This window comes from Haematobia irritans, chromosome 3, assembly GCF_050003625.1.
Source record: "Haematobia irritans isolate KBUSLIRL chromosome 3, ASM5000362v1, whole genome shotgun sequence".
NCBI classification, from domain to species: Eukaryota; Metazoa; Arthropoda; class Insecta; order Diptera; family Muscidae; genus Haematobia; species Haematobia irritans.
The window spans coordinates 41,500,604-41,519,432 of record NC_134399.1 but is presented as its reverse complement, the minus strand read 5'-3'; the positions used below and the strand labels follow the sequence as shown (position 1 = coordinate 41,519,432).

The 18,829-nt window shown below is 32.8% G+C and overlaps 1 protein-coding gene and 1 long non-coding RNA gene across 2 annotated transcripts in view; both read right to left on the bottom strand.

Annotated features, from left to right (window-relative positions):
* Positions 1-661: 661 nt before the first annotated feature.
* GstT4 (Glutathione S transferase T4) overlaps positions 662-18,829 on the bottom strand; it is a 37,653-nt gene continuing 19,485 nt past the window's right edge. The window contains exons 2-4 of the mRNA XM_075299159.1: positions 10,950-11,236; positions 10,550-10,685; positions 662-1,189 (exon numbers count right to left, since the gene is read on the bottom strand). Coding sequence (XP_075155274.1) covers positions 1,023-1,189; positions 10,550-10,685; positions 10,950-11,236 — 590 coding nt within the window. The 3' untranslated portion in view covers positions 662-1,022. The remainder of the gene's footprint in view (positions 1,190-10,549; positions 10,686-10,949; positions 11,237-18,829) is intronic.
* Positions 1,747-5,103, bottom strand: LOC142228671 (uncharacterized). The gene is made up of 4 exons (XR_012720241.1): positions 3,134-5,103; positions 2,705-3,068; positions 2,309-2,640; positions 1,747-2,244 (listed from the first exon to the last, which is right to left on the bottom strand). It is a non-coding gene; the product is annotated as an uncharacterized LOC142228671 (long non-coding RNA).

Genomic DNA, 18,829 nt, shown 5'->3' with positions numbered 1-18,829 from the left:
AAACCCTTATTTATCAACCGATCTTACTCAAAGTTGGCTAGATCCAGTCCACTATAGTACTAACGGTATGTGCAAAATTTCATCGAAATCGGTTCAGATGTAGATATAGCTCCCATGTATGTATCGCCCGATTTTGAAAAATTCGCCCCTAATAACCTTATTTTTGACCGTAGAGGCCTCATTTCTTAACTGATCTTTCTCAAATTTTGCACAAGGTAACCTTTTGTGGTATTAATTAAACCCGCAAAATATTATGCAAATTGGTTTAGATTATATAATTATATAATATACTATAATTTTCTCGAAGAGGAGCGGAGCGGAGCATGGAGCGGAGCGGAGCGATTTTTTTTTCTCGGAGCGGAGCGTGGAGCGGAGCGTTTTTCTTTTTTTCCGGAGCGGGAGCGGAGCGGAGCGAAAAAAATGGACCGCTCCGGATCCCTGGTCTCAATTAATTTTTTAATTGGGTCAATTAATGTTTTAATTGACTTTCCATTAATTTTTTAATTGATACTATCATTTCTGTGATTGAAGACATTTCAATTAAAAAATTAATTGGATCAATTAATTTCGTGATTGATTCAGATTTTTTTTTGTGTGTGTGGATAGTTGTCTAGTAAGAAATATGGTGTAGTCGCCGCAACTTTCATTCAAAAGATTTCACTTGTGTGGTGAAAACTATAATAAATTTTTATTTCACATATATTTAACAGATTTTTACATATATTAAAAAGATTTATACATATATTTAACATAATGTTTACTTCACTTAACGTCTACATACTCGTATTTGGAAAATAACATATTCTTATATACACGCTAATCTTATGAGCTATCATCTCAACACGGTCGACATGTTGTTTTCATATTAATAACTAAGCTGGGAAACATAACGTACTCCCTTATACTGCGCTATACTTTTTTGAAATTTGAAATATAGCTTTATTAGGAATCCAAAAAAGGCAGGATTTCGTATATAGTGTGAACGTAACATGAAATCAGGACATAAAATGAGATTTTGGTCATCACTGCTTCATTGAAATAGCTTCCTTTTGTCCCTTCTCAGCCGATTTTAATTTGTTTTCAAACTCAGTGGAAACGTCTTTGTAATAATGGCCCAATTCTTCGCGCACATCGTCATACCATCTTGTAAGTTTATTGCGGCTAGCGAATGGATTAAAACCAATATATTCTAAAAAGAAATTGAGACATTTTTTAATGAAAAGATATTTTGTGTAAAATAATACGAGCTAATGTAAAAGAATTTTGGTATTGATTCCAACCAACAGTCGCGACTCCCAACAAATAAAGATACCTTAAGAAAACAATCTACCATACAAATTCCTTCAATAAAGTGCCAGTAAATTATTATGAATACGGACATACGTTTACAGCAATTTCAATTAAAATAAAGTTCACAATTCCCAATAAACACAAACGTTTGAAAAATACTAAAATTCAATAATTTTTCAAACATTTTTTCAAAGGATTAGGGTAATATTCAAGTTGAGAAATTGTTGAGAAAATCGCGTTCTCAACAAAAAACAGACATTACCCTCAACAGTAAAATTCAACACAATAGCAATAATTTCTCAATTGTAATCCTCAAATTGAAATGCATCGCTACTCAATAATTTCTCAAACAGTTTTCAATGTGAGAAAAATAAAAAACTAGCATTGTTGCGAATACTTTCAAACCACAATTTGTATGAAAGTCAATCCTAGTTCTAACTGAAAGTCAATACTAAATTTCTAGGGATTTTGTAAATTTTATTATTTTTTCGTTAACAAATATAATAATCTTAAAAATAACATTAATAATATATGAAAATAATAATATTATACCAATCAAAATGTAATTATCTTATTAAACGTATTAATAAATAAAACTATGAATACAACTTTAAATATCATAAACATTTTTACATGTATAATTCCATTTCCTCCATAATGTTGGTGTCATTAATATGCTGGCAATTTGAAATAATTACTATCGAGGAACTTGCTGGCTTGTGTGTTAGAATAGATTCCAGCAAGAGGAAATCACAAAATATCAAACTGATGACGGGATGTAAATTGATGTAATGCACATTTTCATCCAGAAGTTCTTGATATAGGAATTGTTGCACTTTGTTTTAATTGGTTGCACTTTGTAAGTTTTCTGAAAACTTTTCTTTGTTGTTTCCTTCATCGGTTTTTCATCGGCCAACATCTTCCAAGAATATACCATTCAATGATTTTAATTTTCTGCAAAACAATCGAGTTTTGTGATTTCCATTATGTTTTCATTTCACTTTTTATTTTGACTTACCAATTTGTATTTCTTCCAACTGACCACGTACTTCGTGATTTCCTCAAGAATGTTGGTGTTACAAAATTGTTGTTATTAAAATACTGGCAATTTTCAGGAACTTGATGACCAGATAATTGGAATAAATTTCCAGCAATTTCAATTCACAAAATAACAAATTAAACCGATGATGCACATTTTCATCCAGAAGTTCTTGATATAGGAATTGTTGCACTTTGTTTTAGTTGGTTGCACTTTGTAAGTTTTCTGAAAACTTTTCTTTGTTGTTTCCTTCATCGGTTTTTCATCGGCCAACATCTTCCAAGAATATACCATTCAATGATTTTAGTTTTCTGCAAAACAATCGAGTTTTGTGATTTCCATTATGTTTTCATTTCACTTTTTATTTTGACTTACCAATTTGTATTTCTTCCAACTGACCAGGTACTTCGTGATTTCCTCAAGAACGTTGGTATTACAAAATTGTTGTTATTAAAATACTGGCAATTTTCAGGAACTTGATGGCCAGATAATTGGAATAAATTTCCAGCAATTTCAATTCACAAAATAACAAATTAAACCGATGATGCGATATAAATTAAACTATCGATGTGATGCGAATTATCATCCAGTAGTTGTTGATATGGAAAAACATAAATACCAAGTTTTTTTGGTTGCACTTTGATTTATGGAAACTTTCTCTTCTCGATAAGCCACTACCATTTTTCATCGGCCAGCCTCTTAATGTGTCCAAGAATCAGCATCCAAATATTTTAGTTGTCTGCAAAGAGATTTGAGTTTAGTGACTTCCTTCAAGTTTTCATTTCGTGTTTTAGTTTTACTTACCAATTATTATAAGCAATTTCAATTGATTATTAAAAAATTTCCACATTTTTGTATTTCTTCCACGAACTTTGTTGTCCAAAGTAGTATTGAAAACCATGTGGTTTTTTCGTTGCATTTCAGGGTAGTGTTTTGTCAAAGTTTTCTCCAATTATCTTCAACACATTTTCAAAGTTTTCGTCAACATTTTGCCAAATTGGTTGTAATTCGCAAACAATTTGAAGATGAATTGAAGATGAGCTTTTTCAAGTCAAGTTGAATTTATGTTGAAAATGATATTTACCCTCAAACTGAAGAGGTGTTGCATTTGAAAAACGCTCATCCTGTGTTTATTGGGTTTTTTTTACTAAGTACACACACTAGCGAATCTCATTTGACTGTAAACTACGCAGCAAGTGACAGGACGCAAATGTATGTTAGTTTTACAATAATTTAAATGTAAAATATTAAATTTATTTTTTTAGCGTTCTGCACTCAAAAAATGTTTACTTGGATCAAATGATTTTGACCTTCCCCTTTTAACCTTAACCTTCCCTTTAAACGACATACACTAATAGAAAAAGTTTCGTTATATTAACGAAATGTGTCGTTAAAAGTCAGCCAACGAAACAAATTCGTTAATACAATGAAATTTTTCGTTATTATAAAGAATTTTCTGTTAATTAACGTAACGTTTCGTACTATTAACGAATATCTTCATTGTATTAATGAAAATGGTTCGTTATATCAATGAAAATTTTTCGTTGGCTGAGTTTTAATAAAATTTTCTTTGTGTGTATCTGGCTTTAAATCTAAATAAAATTAATATTAGGGTACAGATCTCATTAATCGAATTTTCGTTCTTTTCGTGGTATTATAATAAAGCTATTCACGTAGAAACAAATGCCCGTTTAAAAATCCAAATTGTAACGGATACTTCAAAGTACAAAATTTTTTCTTAATTCCAAACAAACTTTAAACCAAAGATGCTAAATCCTCAAAATAAGTCGTAGCCTATATTTGAAGCGTTTTTATCTTAAATCTAAAGATCCAATATTTTAATTGACTTAAGGACGATTTCTTTAAATCGAAAATGTCTTTCTTTACATTAAGGAAAATTTGCCTTAGATCGAAGACATGCGACTTTAACGGAGGGACGCACATTTCCAATTTTTTTCCTAAATTTAATAAAAACAAATGTTTTGTAGGAACGATTACAAACTTTATTTTAATAAAAATTCCTTATTTTAAACAAATTTGTCCTTAATACTTTGTAAATTGCACACCCTAAAATTTAGGTTGCGTAGTCTTTAATATCACGTAAATATTTAATTTTCGACATAAAATCGATTATATCGTGCCGAAAAAGTACAAAATATTGCTTTGAAATTTTTGGCAAATCTATTTTTCTTCTCTTTAAATTAAATGAGATATTAAGTCTTTGGGTTAAAGATAAAACGCTTCTTATATAGGCTAAGATTTATTATGAGCATTCTGTATTCTTGACTTAAAGTTGTTTTTGAAAAAACATTTCTTTACTATAATTTTGATTGTGTTCATAAATAGCTTTGTTATTATATGGCAAAAGAAAATGGATAATTTGGTAAATGAGATTTGAAAGAAACTGCATCTTTGGCTCGACATCAATATCGAAATCCTTAAGTGAATGTCAATGAAGGATCCAGGTAAACAAAATTCGATTAATCAATTTTTTGTCTATCGAAATAGTGGAAGATTGATCCTCAGTGATAGGATAAGAGAGCACTCAGTGATAAGAGAGAAGTTCACCACTGTGGTATCACAATGGACTGAATAGTTTAAGTGAGCCTGATACATCGGTCTGACACCTAACCTATCCTAACCCGCACATAGGAGTATGAAGTAATTCGAATGAGCACTAGATCAGTGGGTTTCCAATTTTTATAAACTAATACATAGTTTTGAAATTAAAAAAAAACTGTTAAACACTTGGAATCAGATATAATGCCAACGTAGCATTATACGATTTCTATCAATATTTCATAAAGATCTACACAATATCCTTAAAATTAAATAATATAAATCGTTATAAGCGTCTTATATCGTTAAAACTTTCTTGTTATTATTATCAAAATATATTAAAAAATTGCAAAGGTAAGTTTTGTTAGGTAAAATGCCCCCCAATATATATTTTTAAAGAGATTGGATTATTTTACTTTTTAAACTCCTCTACTAAATTTTAATATACCCAATGGTAATAAAAACCAGCTTTTGGTATTAAAATTATATGCAAAGTATTGTGAAAAATATTCCTGGTAATTCTCGCTCTTAATTCCGGGGAAAGCGGGAGCGAAAATATTGTAAAACCCCGAGAACTCCAAGAATCTTTATTCTTAGCGATTTATATTATTTTATTTGTTCAAAAAATTTACCTAGAATTTGTATAAATCCAACGTTCACTTTAATACATTTCCGTGATTTTAGGTTACAATTACGATGCCTTTTGCTACATAATTTAATATCGAAAAAAAATTATTGCATACATTACATTATATGTATAACAAACAATAGCACGAACTTTTGTAGTATCAAATTGTCTGGATTCCAAAACATATGCATGCGATTGCAAATTGAAAATTTTACTAGATTTTATATTCCTGTTCTATGTTAATGTCTGTCACAGTCAGGTATCGAGATACCTGTACATCACATATTGGTTTAACATTATAATTTAAGCACGTATAACAATAAAAATATATAGATTTCATATCCAATTTAAACATTTTAAAATGTGACAAAATTAGAAAAAATTTTTAGTTTATAAGGTGAGTACTATGTTCGGGTTTTTCACCAAAACACTAAATTAAAAGTACAAAAATATATATGAAGACGATTATATTTTTATCAAGTCTTGTGAAATAGAGGATGGAAAATATACAAGGAATTAATTGCGATGCATTTTATATTTCTGAACTAATTAATTTAAAAAGTAACCGTGAAAACAGCTTGAAAACGGAACATAGTACTCAGCTATACGCACAAAAAACATATTAATCGAGACTTTGTTGTATCGTAAACGAAAATGTTACAACTTTGCCCATTTTATTCGCAGTTTCGAAGAAAATGTTTTATACATTTATGAAGAAATTTCAACCGCGAATATTTCGTAAAACATTCCTAGTTCACAAAAATCATGAAATGTGACAAAAGTTTCGTTAAAAGTACGAAGACATAGTAATGTAAAATGTTTAAAATATACCAAAAAACTCAATTAAAATTTCGTAGCTAATAAAAATACTTCGTAAAAAAAATCTGAGTGAAGTTATGGCTAGGATATCATATAGCCGACTCGGCCCGAAATTAAAGATTAACAAGTATATACGGCCGTAAGTTCGGCCAGGCCGAATCTTATGTACCCTCCACCATGGATTGCGTAGAAACTTCTACGAAAGACTATCATCCACAATCGAATTACTTGGGTTGTAGTATATTAAAACTCCTTAACATCGTTTTCTAAATTGCGACTTAGTCCATACATGGTAGAGATCCAGAATTGAAATATGGGGGTCGCTTATATGGGGGCTATATACAATTATGAACTTGATATGGACCAATTTTTGTGTGATTGGGGATCGATTTATCTGAGGTCTATATATAACTATAGACCGATATGGCCCTAGTTAGGCATGGTTGTTAACGGCCATATACTAGCACAATGTACCAAATTTCACCTGACTCGGATGAAATTTGCTCCTCCAAGAGGTTCCAAAACTAAATCTCGGGATCGGTTTATATGGGGGCTATATATTATTATGGACTGATATGCACCACGTACCAAATTTCAACCAGATCGGATGAATTTTGCTCGGAAAGCCAAATCGGGGGATCGGTTTTTTTGGGGGCTATATATAATTTTTGACCGATGTGGACAAATTTTTGCATGGTTGTTAGAGACCATATACCAACACCATGTACCAAATTTCAGCCGGATCGGATGAAATTTGCTTCTCTTAGAGGATCGGCAAACCAAATTTGGGGGTCTGTTTATATGGGGGCTATACGTAAAAGTGGACCGATATGGCCAATTTGCAATACCATCCGACCTAGGTTAGGTTATGTGACAGGCTCACTTAGACTATTCAGTCCATTGTGATACCACAGTGGTGAACTTCTCTTTTATCACTGAGTGCTGCCCGATTCCATGTTAAGCTCAATGACAAGGGACCTCCTTTTTATAGCCGAGTCCGAACGGCGTTCCACATTCCAGTGAAACCGCTTAGAGAAGATTTGAAACCCTCAGAAATGTCACCAGCATTACTGATGTGGGATAATCCACCGCTGAAAAACTTTTTGGTGTTCGGTCGTAGCAGGAATCGAACCAACGACCTTGTGTATGCAAGGCGGGCATGCTAACCATTGCACCACGGTGGCTCCCATCCGACCTACATCAATAACAACTACTTGTACCAAGTTTCAAGTCGATAGCTTGTTTCGTTCGGAAGTTAGCGTGATTTCAACAGACGGACGGACATGCTCAGATCGACTCAGAATTTCACCACGAACCAGAATATATATAATTTATGGGGTCTTAGAGCAATAGTTCGATGTGTTACAAACGGAATGACAAATTAATATACCCCCCATCCTATGGTGGAGGGTATAAAAAAGATCAATCCTTTCTCACTTAGTTTTTGTACATATTTTAAGTTTTTTGTACATATTTTAATAGGTACACCTTCAAAAAAATCGCTTCTCTAATATATTATTGGATACTGCCGAAACATTAATATGTTTGTTTTATGTGAACATATTATATGTTTGGAAGCATTTTGAGCCCAAAAATATTATATGATAATATTGGAAGAATTTTCCGCAAAGAATTTTCACTTCCACGAAATTTTTTAGTTCTTGGCACCTTTTTCTGTAATACAAATAATGTTGAAGAAATTATTCAATTGCATAAATTTTTAAAATTTTACCTTTCGCCCGGACGGAGAATCGAACCGATGTCCATATAGTTTGTAAGCCAACACACTATCCACTGAGCTACGTAGCTGTTATTGTCACCAGTAGACAATTATCGTTATAAGTTACGTTTATATAGCCTAGTTTGCAGCGCACACGAGCCCATGCAAACATAACATTATTTAACAGAAACATACATTTATTGGCCACGTGGAGCAGTGGTTAGCAGTCTGCCTTGCATGCAAAGGGTGGTGGGTTCAATCCCCGCTCCGACCGAATACCATTTTTTTTTAATTTACACATTTATATTTATACTATATTAAAATTTTATTATGAAACTTCGAAATGTGGGTTATTAAATATTTACAGTCAGAAACAGTGCTTGATATAAACGAAGTGGATTGAGCTTTTGGAAAAATATTATTTTTTTATTGAAAAAATAACAATTCTGTAACAAAAAACTGTTTTTGGTATAAAAGTTTGAAATTTTGGAAGGAATTCAAAAACTCTAACAAAATAAGAACGTGGAGTCGAGTATAAACACACATAAATAATTTTATAATATACACATAAATTTATTTAGGCGTGAACAGTTTTTTACTAGCATTTAACACCATTTTAAATGCATTTAAAACTTATCGTGTTTTGTACTTAATTTCATGTTTACCTTTAAGTCCGGTATTATGTTGGCATTATCGCTCTAAAATTACCATGTTTTGCCTTTTACTTTTCTATAATAATTCATTTTAAAGAAAATAAACTTTTTCAATTGTTTTAGCTGCAAAACTCGAACTTAATGCCCGCTTTTATATTTGAAGGTGCCCGCCAACTCCTCTGGGGCTACTTATTATTAAAGAGGAACTAAACTTTGTTTTTATACATTTCACTGTTTAATTTTTCACTATTTCCTTCTTTTTTCATTTTACTGTCCCAACTCTAAAAAGAGTATAGTGCCCTTTCGTAATTTTTGCATATTTTCCACCGTTTTTTTTTAATTTCGTTTACCTGAATATTTTGACTTACTCCTCGGGAGTCACGGTGGTGCAATCGCTAGCATGCCCGCCTTGCATACACAATGTCGTGGGTTCGATTCCTGCTTCGACCGAACATCAAAAAGTTTTTCAGCGGTGGATTATCCCACCTCAGTAATGCTGGTGACATTTCTGAGGGTTTCAAAGCCTCTCTAAGTGGTTTCACTGCAATATGGAACGCCGTTCGGACTCGGCTATAAAAAGGAGGTCCCTTGTCATTGAGCTTAACATGGAATCGGGTAGCACTCATTGATAAGAGAGAAGTTCACCAATGTGGTATCACAATGGACTGAATAGTCTAAGTGAGCCTGATACATCGGGCTGCCACCTAACCTAACCTACCCATCGTACATTTCGATTTCTTTTAAAAAACCAAGACAAAATGATAAACAAACCACATGTCCACACACACACACAAAATGCTGCTCTCAAGGCGAAAACACATGCTGTTTTTTTTTCAAATGTCTATTCTCTTGGTTCCGAACATAGACCTTATAATACATAGATGAGCCATGGGTGTCAAACTATGTTTGACAGTTCCGAAGATTAAGAATAAACAAGAAAATTAAGAGCACGCTTACAATCTCTTTCGTTTTCCTTTTTGTAGTTTGCCAATTTTACACAAAATTAGAACGTTTATGATGCAACAGAGGATTTATAAATAAACTAATATATTAAAAGTTCATATTTGAACAAAAAATTGTGACCGCGAAAATACGAAATTTAATTTTGAGCAGCATTGCTCTTTACGAACAACACAAAAGCAAATGCGCGAAAATTAATGTTTGGGACTGACTCTTTAAAAAAATCAAAACGAAATGTCAGAAAATTAATTTTTGGAACTGACACATTTTTTTAAAGAGAATAGTGGATCATCTGTGTATTATAAGGTCTACGGTTCCGAATGTCTATTCTCTTTACTCCGAATACTCATTCTAATATTCAAATTAAATAATATTTAGACTTAAGCATATCAAATTTTTGGCCTTATCATAAAACAGTTTTCCGAAACAACATACCAACGGTTTCACAGAAATTGCTCTCTTTTGATTCTCTCGCTGTGTTATGTTGATATCTTTCGTCAACCCTCCCGGTTTCCATCTCTATTTCATTCTCTATACACTCTCTCTGTGGCTCTCTAAATAAAATATCACAACATATATATGATTACTCGAAATTTGTAAATTTATATATGTTTACATTCACACATATTATTTTTATGAAACATTCATGCCGCAAACATAATATATACTAACATATTAACACATGTGTCCCAAACATTTAGTGTTAGTTTAGGAACATTACATGTTTGCACTTAAATATATTGTGTTTAAAAATTGTGCCCCAAACACATTTTGTTTATATCGGAACATATGGAAAACATATTTTTCTAACAGTGTAGATATGTGTTACGATCACAACAAATACCATGAAATGAAACTGTATTTGTATTGCAATTACTTACTCGGCTGATCAATTTCACAAATAGCCATTAGGTCAGCGTATGAAATGTTATCTCCAATCATAAACCGTTTCGAACTGAGAAAGAGATTTTCGAAGTCATTTAGGGTACGTTCAAGTTGCTTGGTCGCCACATTCACCTAAAGAAACAAAACAATGATAAATATATGCAGCTCATCGTTAAAATTTTAACACGAAAGAAATGAAACAAAACAAAACAAAGAAAGACAAAATATGCAAATCGACTGAAGCGCTTGTAAAGATTAAATCAAGTTTTAAGGTGAAAACGGTGTCATTGTCAAGGTGCTTCCGTCATTTCATTTGCATGCACTCATGGAAGACATTAGTGACGCTTTTGTTATTAACCACCATTGTTTTGTATATGTTTTCGGTGGTATACTTACGGAACGCTCATTGGGCCTGGTCTTCTGCAGGTATGGTACAAACCATTTTTGCTGGAAATAGTCGGTGCAAGCCACACCCATGTTACGTTGACGCCATTCTAAGTACTCATCGACACGACTGCGACCCAGGTTCTTGCGTGGATACCAATGTTCGGGAACAAGTTTCTCACGAGCTAAGTGACGGAATATAGCAACACTTTCGGACAATTGAAATCCATGATCATTAATTGCTGGAATCTTTTTGAAGCGGGTAACTTTGTCGCGGTATTCTCCAGTCAAATGTTCGCCTACAATAAAAAGATACAGTCATTGATTATAATGCCAATGTATTCAACCAATGAAGTCCCTTATTACAAATTGTAAGATGTTACACTAATAGCAAAAATTACGTTCCATAGTCGTGAACGCACGGTTACAAAATGAAGCGGAAACGTTCACAAAAAATCAAAACGGAATGTTCACAATTTCGTCCACGGACGTTCACGATTTCATGAACGGCATTCGTTTTTCTTTGGCCATGAAATGTCTTAAAATAATTGTTAGACGCTATTATGGCAACTCCCTCGGTGGTGCAGAAACACAGGTTCGAGTCACACCAGCGGACCTCTTTTTTTTAATTTTGTTTATAAAGTCGTAACCATAACGTTTTCAGATCATGAACGCTGGTTGTTGTTTTGACAACGCATGGTATCATTTTACCATTGTCAGATTGTCACCGCCTGTTCTCAGTGTGACACCACATGTTTCTTCATTCACTTTCATAAACGAATCGTTTTGAAATGAGCACGCCGTGCATGATTTTTTCTATGAGTGTATATACCTCTTATACACTGATCATAACACAGAGAAGATACAAGATGAACATGATCATATCCGAAGAGCAAAACAATATTATTGGTGATTTTTTGTTTCGATTATGTACCACTTTCACCGCAAAAAAAATACTTTCCTGCAGAACGAAATTTGATACATTTTCTAGCGGGAATATAAAACTTCGTTCCCCTGAAAATAAAACTCGTCTTTCTTAATAAAAATAACATAATGTTATAATCTCCATGAAAAGCCATTTGTTCGAATTAAATGTGTAAACTGTTGTGGTATTCGGTAAAAATGTTTTCTCCCACTTAAAAGAACATGGTTACCATTTAAAATGGTATGATAGTTATTTTTCCCAGTTAAAAGAAAGTAGTCATCGTATAAAATGTTAAAACGTAGAAATATTTTAGAAATCTGTATATAACATAAGTACCTGGTTCAATAAATAATTTATTAATATTATATTTCTTTGTTCTTCGAATATGATGGAAGCACGCCGTGCATTATTTTTTCTATGAGTGTATATACCTCTTATACACTGATCATAACACAGAGAATATACAAGGTGAACACGATCATATCCGAAGAGCAAAACAATATTATTGGTGATTTTTTGTTTCGACTATGTACCACTTCCACCGCAAAAAAAATACTTTCCTGCAGAACGAAATTTGATACATTTTCTAGCGGGAATATAAAACTTCGTTCCCAAACTCGTCTTTCTTAATAAAAATAACATAATGTTATGATCTTCATGAAAAGCCATTTGTTCGAATTAAATGTGTAAACTGTTGCGGTATTCGGTAAAAATGTTTTCTCCCACTTAAAAGAACATGGTTACCATTTAAAATGTTATGATTATTATTTTTCCCAATTAAAAGAAAGTGGTCATGGCATAAAATGTTAAAACATAGAAATATTATAGAAATCTGTATATAACATAAGTATCTGGTTCGATAAATAATTTATTAATATTATATTTCTTTGTTCCTCGAATATGATGGAAGCTCGTTCTTTGCAATACAAGAAAGCTTTAGCAATATAGTCTAATACATGCAGAGAAGGAATGTGATCACCTCAAACATGTTTCTCCCACTTAAAAGAACATGGTTATCATTTAAAATATTATGATTGTTATTTTTCCCAATTAAAAGAAAGTGGTCATGGTATAAAATGTTAAAACATAGAAATATTATAGAAATCTGTATATAACACAAGTATCTGGTTCAATAAATAATTTATTAATATTATATTTCTTTGTTCCTCGAATATGATGGAAGCTCGTTCTTTGCAATACAAGAAAGCTTTAGCAATATAGTCTAATACATGCAGAGAAGGAATATGATCACCTCAAACAAGTTTCAAGAGCAAATTTGGACAATGAACATGGAACATTTTTGTCGCAAAAATGTTCTTTTATCGGCAAACATATACATGGTGGCCGAAGTCAGATACATAATTTTCGAGAAAATAACTTTTTTGCGACAAACATGTTACATGTTCCCCTCCAAAAATAACATTTTGCTCTTGCAACATTTTGAGGTGGTCGTATTCCTTTTCTGTGTGTAATTGAAATAAGTAGATCGTCCAACAAATGAAACTGATGAGGATGTGGAAACATAGACCAAGGAAGGTATAGACATCTCAAGTGAATTTACAGCGCTGTAGTTTGTCTGCACACCGTAGATGGCTCTTTTTCGTCTGCAATTGAGTGATTCTTTAATTTGGCTTTAATTTGTTTTCTTTCCTTTGTTTTCTCGTTGAAACACCAAATATTGCGAAAGTTTATAAAATACTATTCATCCACACCTTTTTTGTAATGCAAATTTACTCATTTATACGGTTATTCTCGTTTTCCAAAAAGAAATTGAGTCACTTGATTGCGCAATTGAGTGGAATGACTGCGCACTGCAAATAAACAAAACCATGGTGAATTATCAAGGTATGTCTCTATATTTTCTTGGTCTATGGTGGAAATCCGAAACAGCTGTCTTCTCAACCATTTTAGACAACATTTTTTCCTTTCCATAACATCATAAAAAATGAGTAATGATAGGCTCATATAGGAGCCATAACCCTCTAATGCCTAAGCCCGCCTTTAGGCGGGCTTCATTTAATAAGGAAGCTTTTAGTAAAACACACCTTAAGGCAACAAAAATGGGCAAAATAAAAAAAAACTTATTTAAAACTATTCAAGAGGCTTTGCAGCATATGCTGTATTTTACGGTATACATTTTTCTTGATTAGTTCTCTTGCTTTTGTGTCGTTAACATTGAAAATTTAATAAGCTGGCAAAAAATTGGGGCATTAGAGGGATAATATGATTACATTTCCTAGAGTACAATAACCCTGCCAACATTTAGGATGATTGTTTGCAAATATGAGTAAAAACTTACTCTCTTGGAAGATTTAAAAATGTTCAATCGAAAAACTGACTCATAGTTTAGTCATTTTTAAGCCTTAAAAATGATTGTTTAAATTTTGAACACTAAATCAGTAGAAAGACTTATTTTTTACTCTTTTGTTACTCTTCTCGAGTATTGTTTATATTTGAACATATGAAGTGAGCAATTTTTAACTCTATTTAGCAGTTTTTCAATTAATCGAAATTGACGCATTTGGGGGAGTTATTTATAACTCTCTTTGCTGTTTGTTTCAAATGTTTTCTGTACAAGTTTGTCTAAGTAGTTTTGTTGAAATGCTTGTCAATGTGACTTTTAACAAGTATATACGGCCGTAAGTTCGGCCAGGCCGCATCTTAAATACCCGCTACCATGAATCAAATATTAGGGTTTTCTTTGAAATTTCAAGGGGTTTGAGGACAAATCAAGCAGAAAATTCAACCAGTACACTTCCCGAAGATAAATTTAAAGATTGTACCTATGAAAACTATATCAGATTCTGGATTTGTAAGAACCATTTTTGTTTGAGTTTTAGAGGAATCATTAACATCTCTTGTAAGTGTGCAAGAAAATTATAAAATAATGTCTTGATTTGAAATCTTAAATCTGTAGATTTTCACCCGAGAAGTAAAATCTGGAAGTTTTACATTGAGTTTCAAGCAATTTTCATGATCGGTGCGCCTTCTATACCCTCAAGAAGTGAAATTTCAGGCAAATCGGATAAAAACTACGGTTTCTAGAAACCCAAGGAGTTAAATCGGAAAATCTTTCTTATGGGGGCTATACTAAAACATGCACCGATACCCACCGTTTTCGGCACACCTTCTTTTGGTCCTAAAATAATTCTAGATTTCGAATTTGATGCAAATTGGATAAAAACTACGGTTTTTATAATCCCAAGAAATAAAATCCGGATATCGGTCTATATTGGGGAAATACCAAAACATGAACCAATACACACCCTTTTCGGTACACCACCTCTAGAATCCCAAACAATAAAATCATTTCTTGCACAGCTATTTATAGTCCTAAACAACCTCCAACAACCACGGTTTCTACAAACCCAAAAAGTAAAATCGGGAGATCCGTGTATATGGGTTCTATACTAAAACATTGACCGATACTCACCATTTTCGGCATATCTCTTTATGGTCTAAAAATAATTCTAGATTTCGAATTTCATGCAAATTGGATAAAAATTACGGTTTTTATAATCCCAAGAAATAAAATCCGGAGATCGGTCTATATTGGGGATATACCAAAACATGAACCAATACACGCCCTTTTCGGCACACCTCTTTATGGTCATAAAATACTTCTAGATTTCCAATTTCAGGCAAATTGGATAAAAGCTACGATTTCTATAAGCCCAATACCCCAAATCGGGAGGTCGGTTTATATGGGGACCATACCAAAACATGGACCGATGCTCACAATTTTGGCACACCTCTTTATGGTTCTAAAATACCTCTAGATTTCCAATTTCAGGTAAATTGAATAAAAACTGCGGTTTCTATAAGCCCAAGAAGTAAAATCGGAAGATCGGTCTATATGGGAGCTATACCAAAACATGGACCGATACTCACAATTTTTGCACACCTCTTTATGGTCATAATATACCTCTAGATTTCAAATTTCAGGCAAATTGGATAAAAACTACGATTTCTATAAGCCCAAGACCCCAAATCGGGAGGTCGGTTTATATGGGGACTATATCAAAACCTGATATAGCCCATCTTCGAACTTGACCTGCCTAAGAGACGAGCTTGTGCAAAATTTCAGCGTGATTGCTTCATTATTGAAGACTGTAGCGTGATTACAACAGACAGACAGACAGACAGACGGACATGGTTATATCGTCTTAGAATTTCTCCCTGATCAAGAATATATATATACTTTATATAGTCGGAAATCGATATTTCGATGTGTTACAAACGGAATGACAAACTTATTATACCCCAGTCACCATTCTATGGTGGTGGGTATAAAAATAATAAAAAATATATTTTAGTATCAAAAATTGTGCTGAATTTTTACAAAATGGATAAAGGCCACAAATATCAAGGTAAAAAGTAAGTCTGGAATACTTTATTAATTTTAATACAGGTAAGTCTAAACAAAAATAAACATTTTTGAAAATTTTCAGGTTCATATGTTTATGTCTTTTGTAATATGTTTTGTAATTGTTATATGTCTTTTTCTTGGGTTAACAAAAAATCGTAAAAACGAGTTATTTCTATCTCGTCCAATCAATAAATGTTTAATCATTTTGGGGATTCATTTGTTACTCTTTTTTATTAACCATTTATGAATCATTCTTTTAACTCATAAATGAGTAAATATATTATTCATAAAATACTCATTTTACTGATTAATTTATGAATATTATTTGCAACTCTTTTATGAGTCAATGAATAGAATCATTTTTCGACACAACTACTTTATACTGGAGACTCATAAATGACTCCCAAAAGCACTCTTCCGCAATCGTTTTGAACATTAAAGTTATTCCTAAATGACTCATTTACGAGCGAAAATGTTGGCAGGGAATGTACTTCGATCAATACATTTTGAAACACACAGACTGAATAAAAAACAAAACAAAAACAACGGTTACAACTATATTTATGCTCTGCATATATATTCCCTCTAACTATCATGGATATATGATTAAGTGATGGGCTTTACTGAGTACCATAGACCAAGGAAGGTATAAACAACGAAAGTGAATTCACAGCGCTGTTGTTTGTCTGCACACCGTAGATGGCTCTTTTTCGTCTGCAATTGAGTGATTTTTTAATTTGGCTTTAATTTGTTTTCTTCCCTTTGTTCTTTTGATGAAACACCAAATATTGGGAAAAAAATTTAAAATTCTATACATCCACACTTTTTTTGTAATGCAAATTGACTGGAATGACTGCGCACTGCAAATAAACAAAACCATGGTGAGTTGTCAAACGATGTCTTTATATTTTCTTGGTCTATGATGAGTACCAAGGCAGATTTAGTAAGGTAGTTTTAGTATTACAAAAACAAAAATGTCAGTCGCCATATTGAAACTTTGATTGTCAGTCAAATTGAATTAAATTTCTCACTTGTCGAACAATATATTCAATAAGTTGGGAATTTAAAATAGAGAAAATCTGGAAATGATCGATGTATGCTTCGAAATATGATACGGTCTACAAGAATAATTGAAGTAATTCTTACCATCAATTATGATAATTTATTTCGATACTTTTCTGTCATAAATTTAAAGCAAATTGAAAATTCAAAATTTTTGGTATAAAAAAAATTTTATTTTGAATTTTTATTTTTATTTGTCACAATTGTCTATTGAAACATTGGCGTAGCTAGCAACATTTTCGTAGGGGGTAAAAGCTACGATGTGTGCTCATTGTGAAGATACCTCAAAAAGAGAAAAAATAAATTCTTATAGATGGGAAGAAACCATAATATTTAATTCAATGATATATAATCATGATTTGAAGAAATACTGAATGGTATTTGGTAGGGGGAGATGAAAAACCCATAAAACCCCTTTAGATACGCCTATGCCACTAAGCAGATACCGACAATCAAAGTTCTGCTCAAATGAAAAAATTGTAATCATCTGATAGCTTGAAACTACCTTCCTAAATATACCTTGGATGAGTACAATTCCTTTTTTTATCGGTAGGTAAGAAGTTCATTTCATAAATGGATCGTATAAGACAATCCCAGAAAAAATTTTGGAAGTTGTTCTCAAAGCACAACTATAAAAGCACTTCCAAATAGAGGTGTGCACGTGAGTAATATTTTGCTCACGCACACTTACGACGTGAAATCTTATTCACGCACACACACGCACGATATTTTTTTGGTAGGACTCGCGCTCACGAAAAGAAAATTTGTACTCACGCACGAAAATCTTTAAAATATCGTGACTCACGAATAATTTTATGAGTAATTTATCTATAGAACCTGATTGAAAACATGAGTATGATTAAAATCGAGAGCGTTACACCTAGGGTGTCACTAAAATTATAAATGAATTCAACTCGTAAGCATTTTATGTTCGTACGCGGAATTATTTTCGTGAGTGTGTTTTTCCGAAATTCGTTACTCACGCACACTCAAGAAGATATTATTTTCGTGACTCACGCTCACACACGACATTTGGTTGGTTAATCACGCTCACGCACACTCACGACGTTGCCGTCAGCGTGAATCACGAAAATTTTCGTGAGTCACGACAATTTCGTGTCACGTGCACTCCTCTACTTCCAAATAGAGGTGTGCACGTGAGTAATAGTTTACTCACGCTAGGACTCACGTTCACGCACACTCACGAAAAGAACATTTATACTCACGCACACTCACGCACGAAAACGTCGTGACTCACGAAAAATACCGTGACTCACGAAAAATATCTTGACTCACGAATAATTTTATGATTAATTTACCTTACCGAAGTGTTTGAAACCTTGAGCATTATTAAAATCGAGAGTGTTTTTAAACTCTTAACATCGCAGGTGTCACTAAAATTGTAATTGAATTTAACTCTTAAGCGTTTTATGTTGGTGAGCAGGAATATTTTCGTGAGTGTAATTCGTTACTCACGCTCACTCACGAAGATATTATTTTCGTGACTCACGCTCACGCACGACACTTTGGATTGTT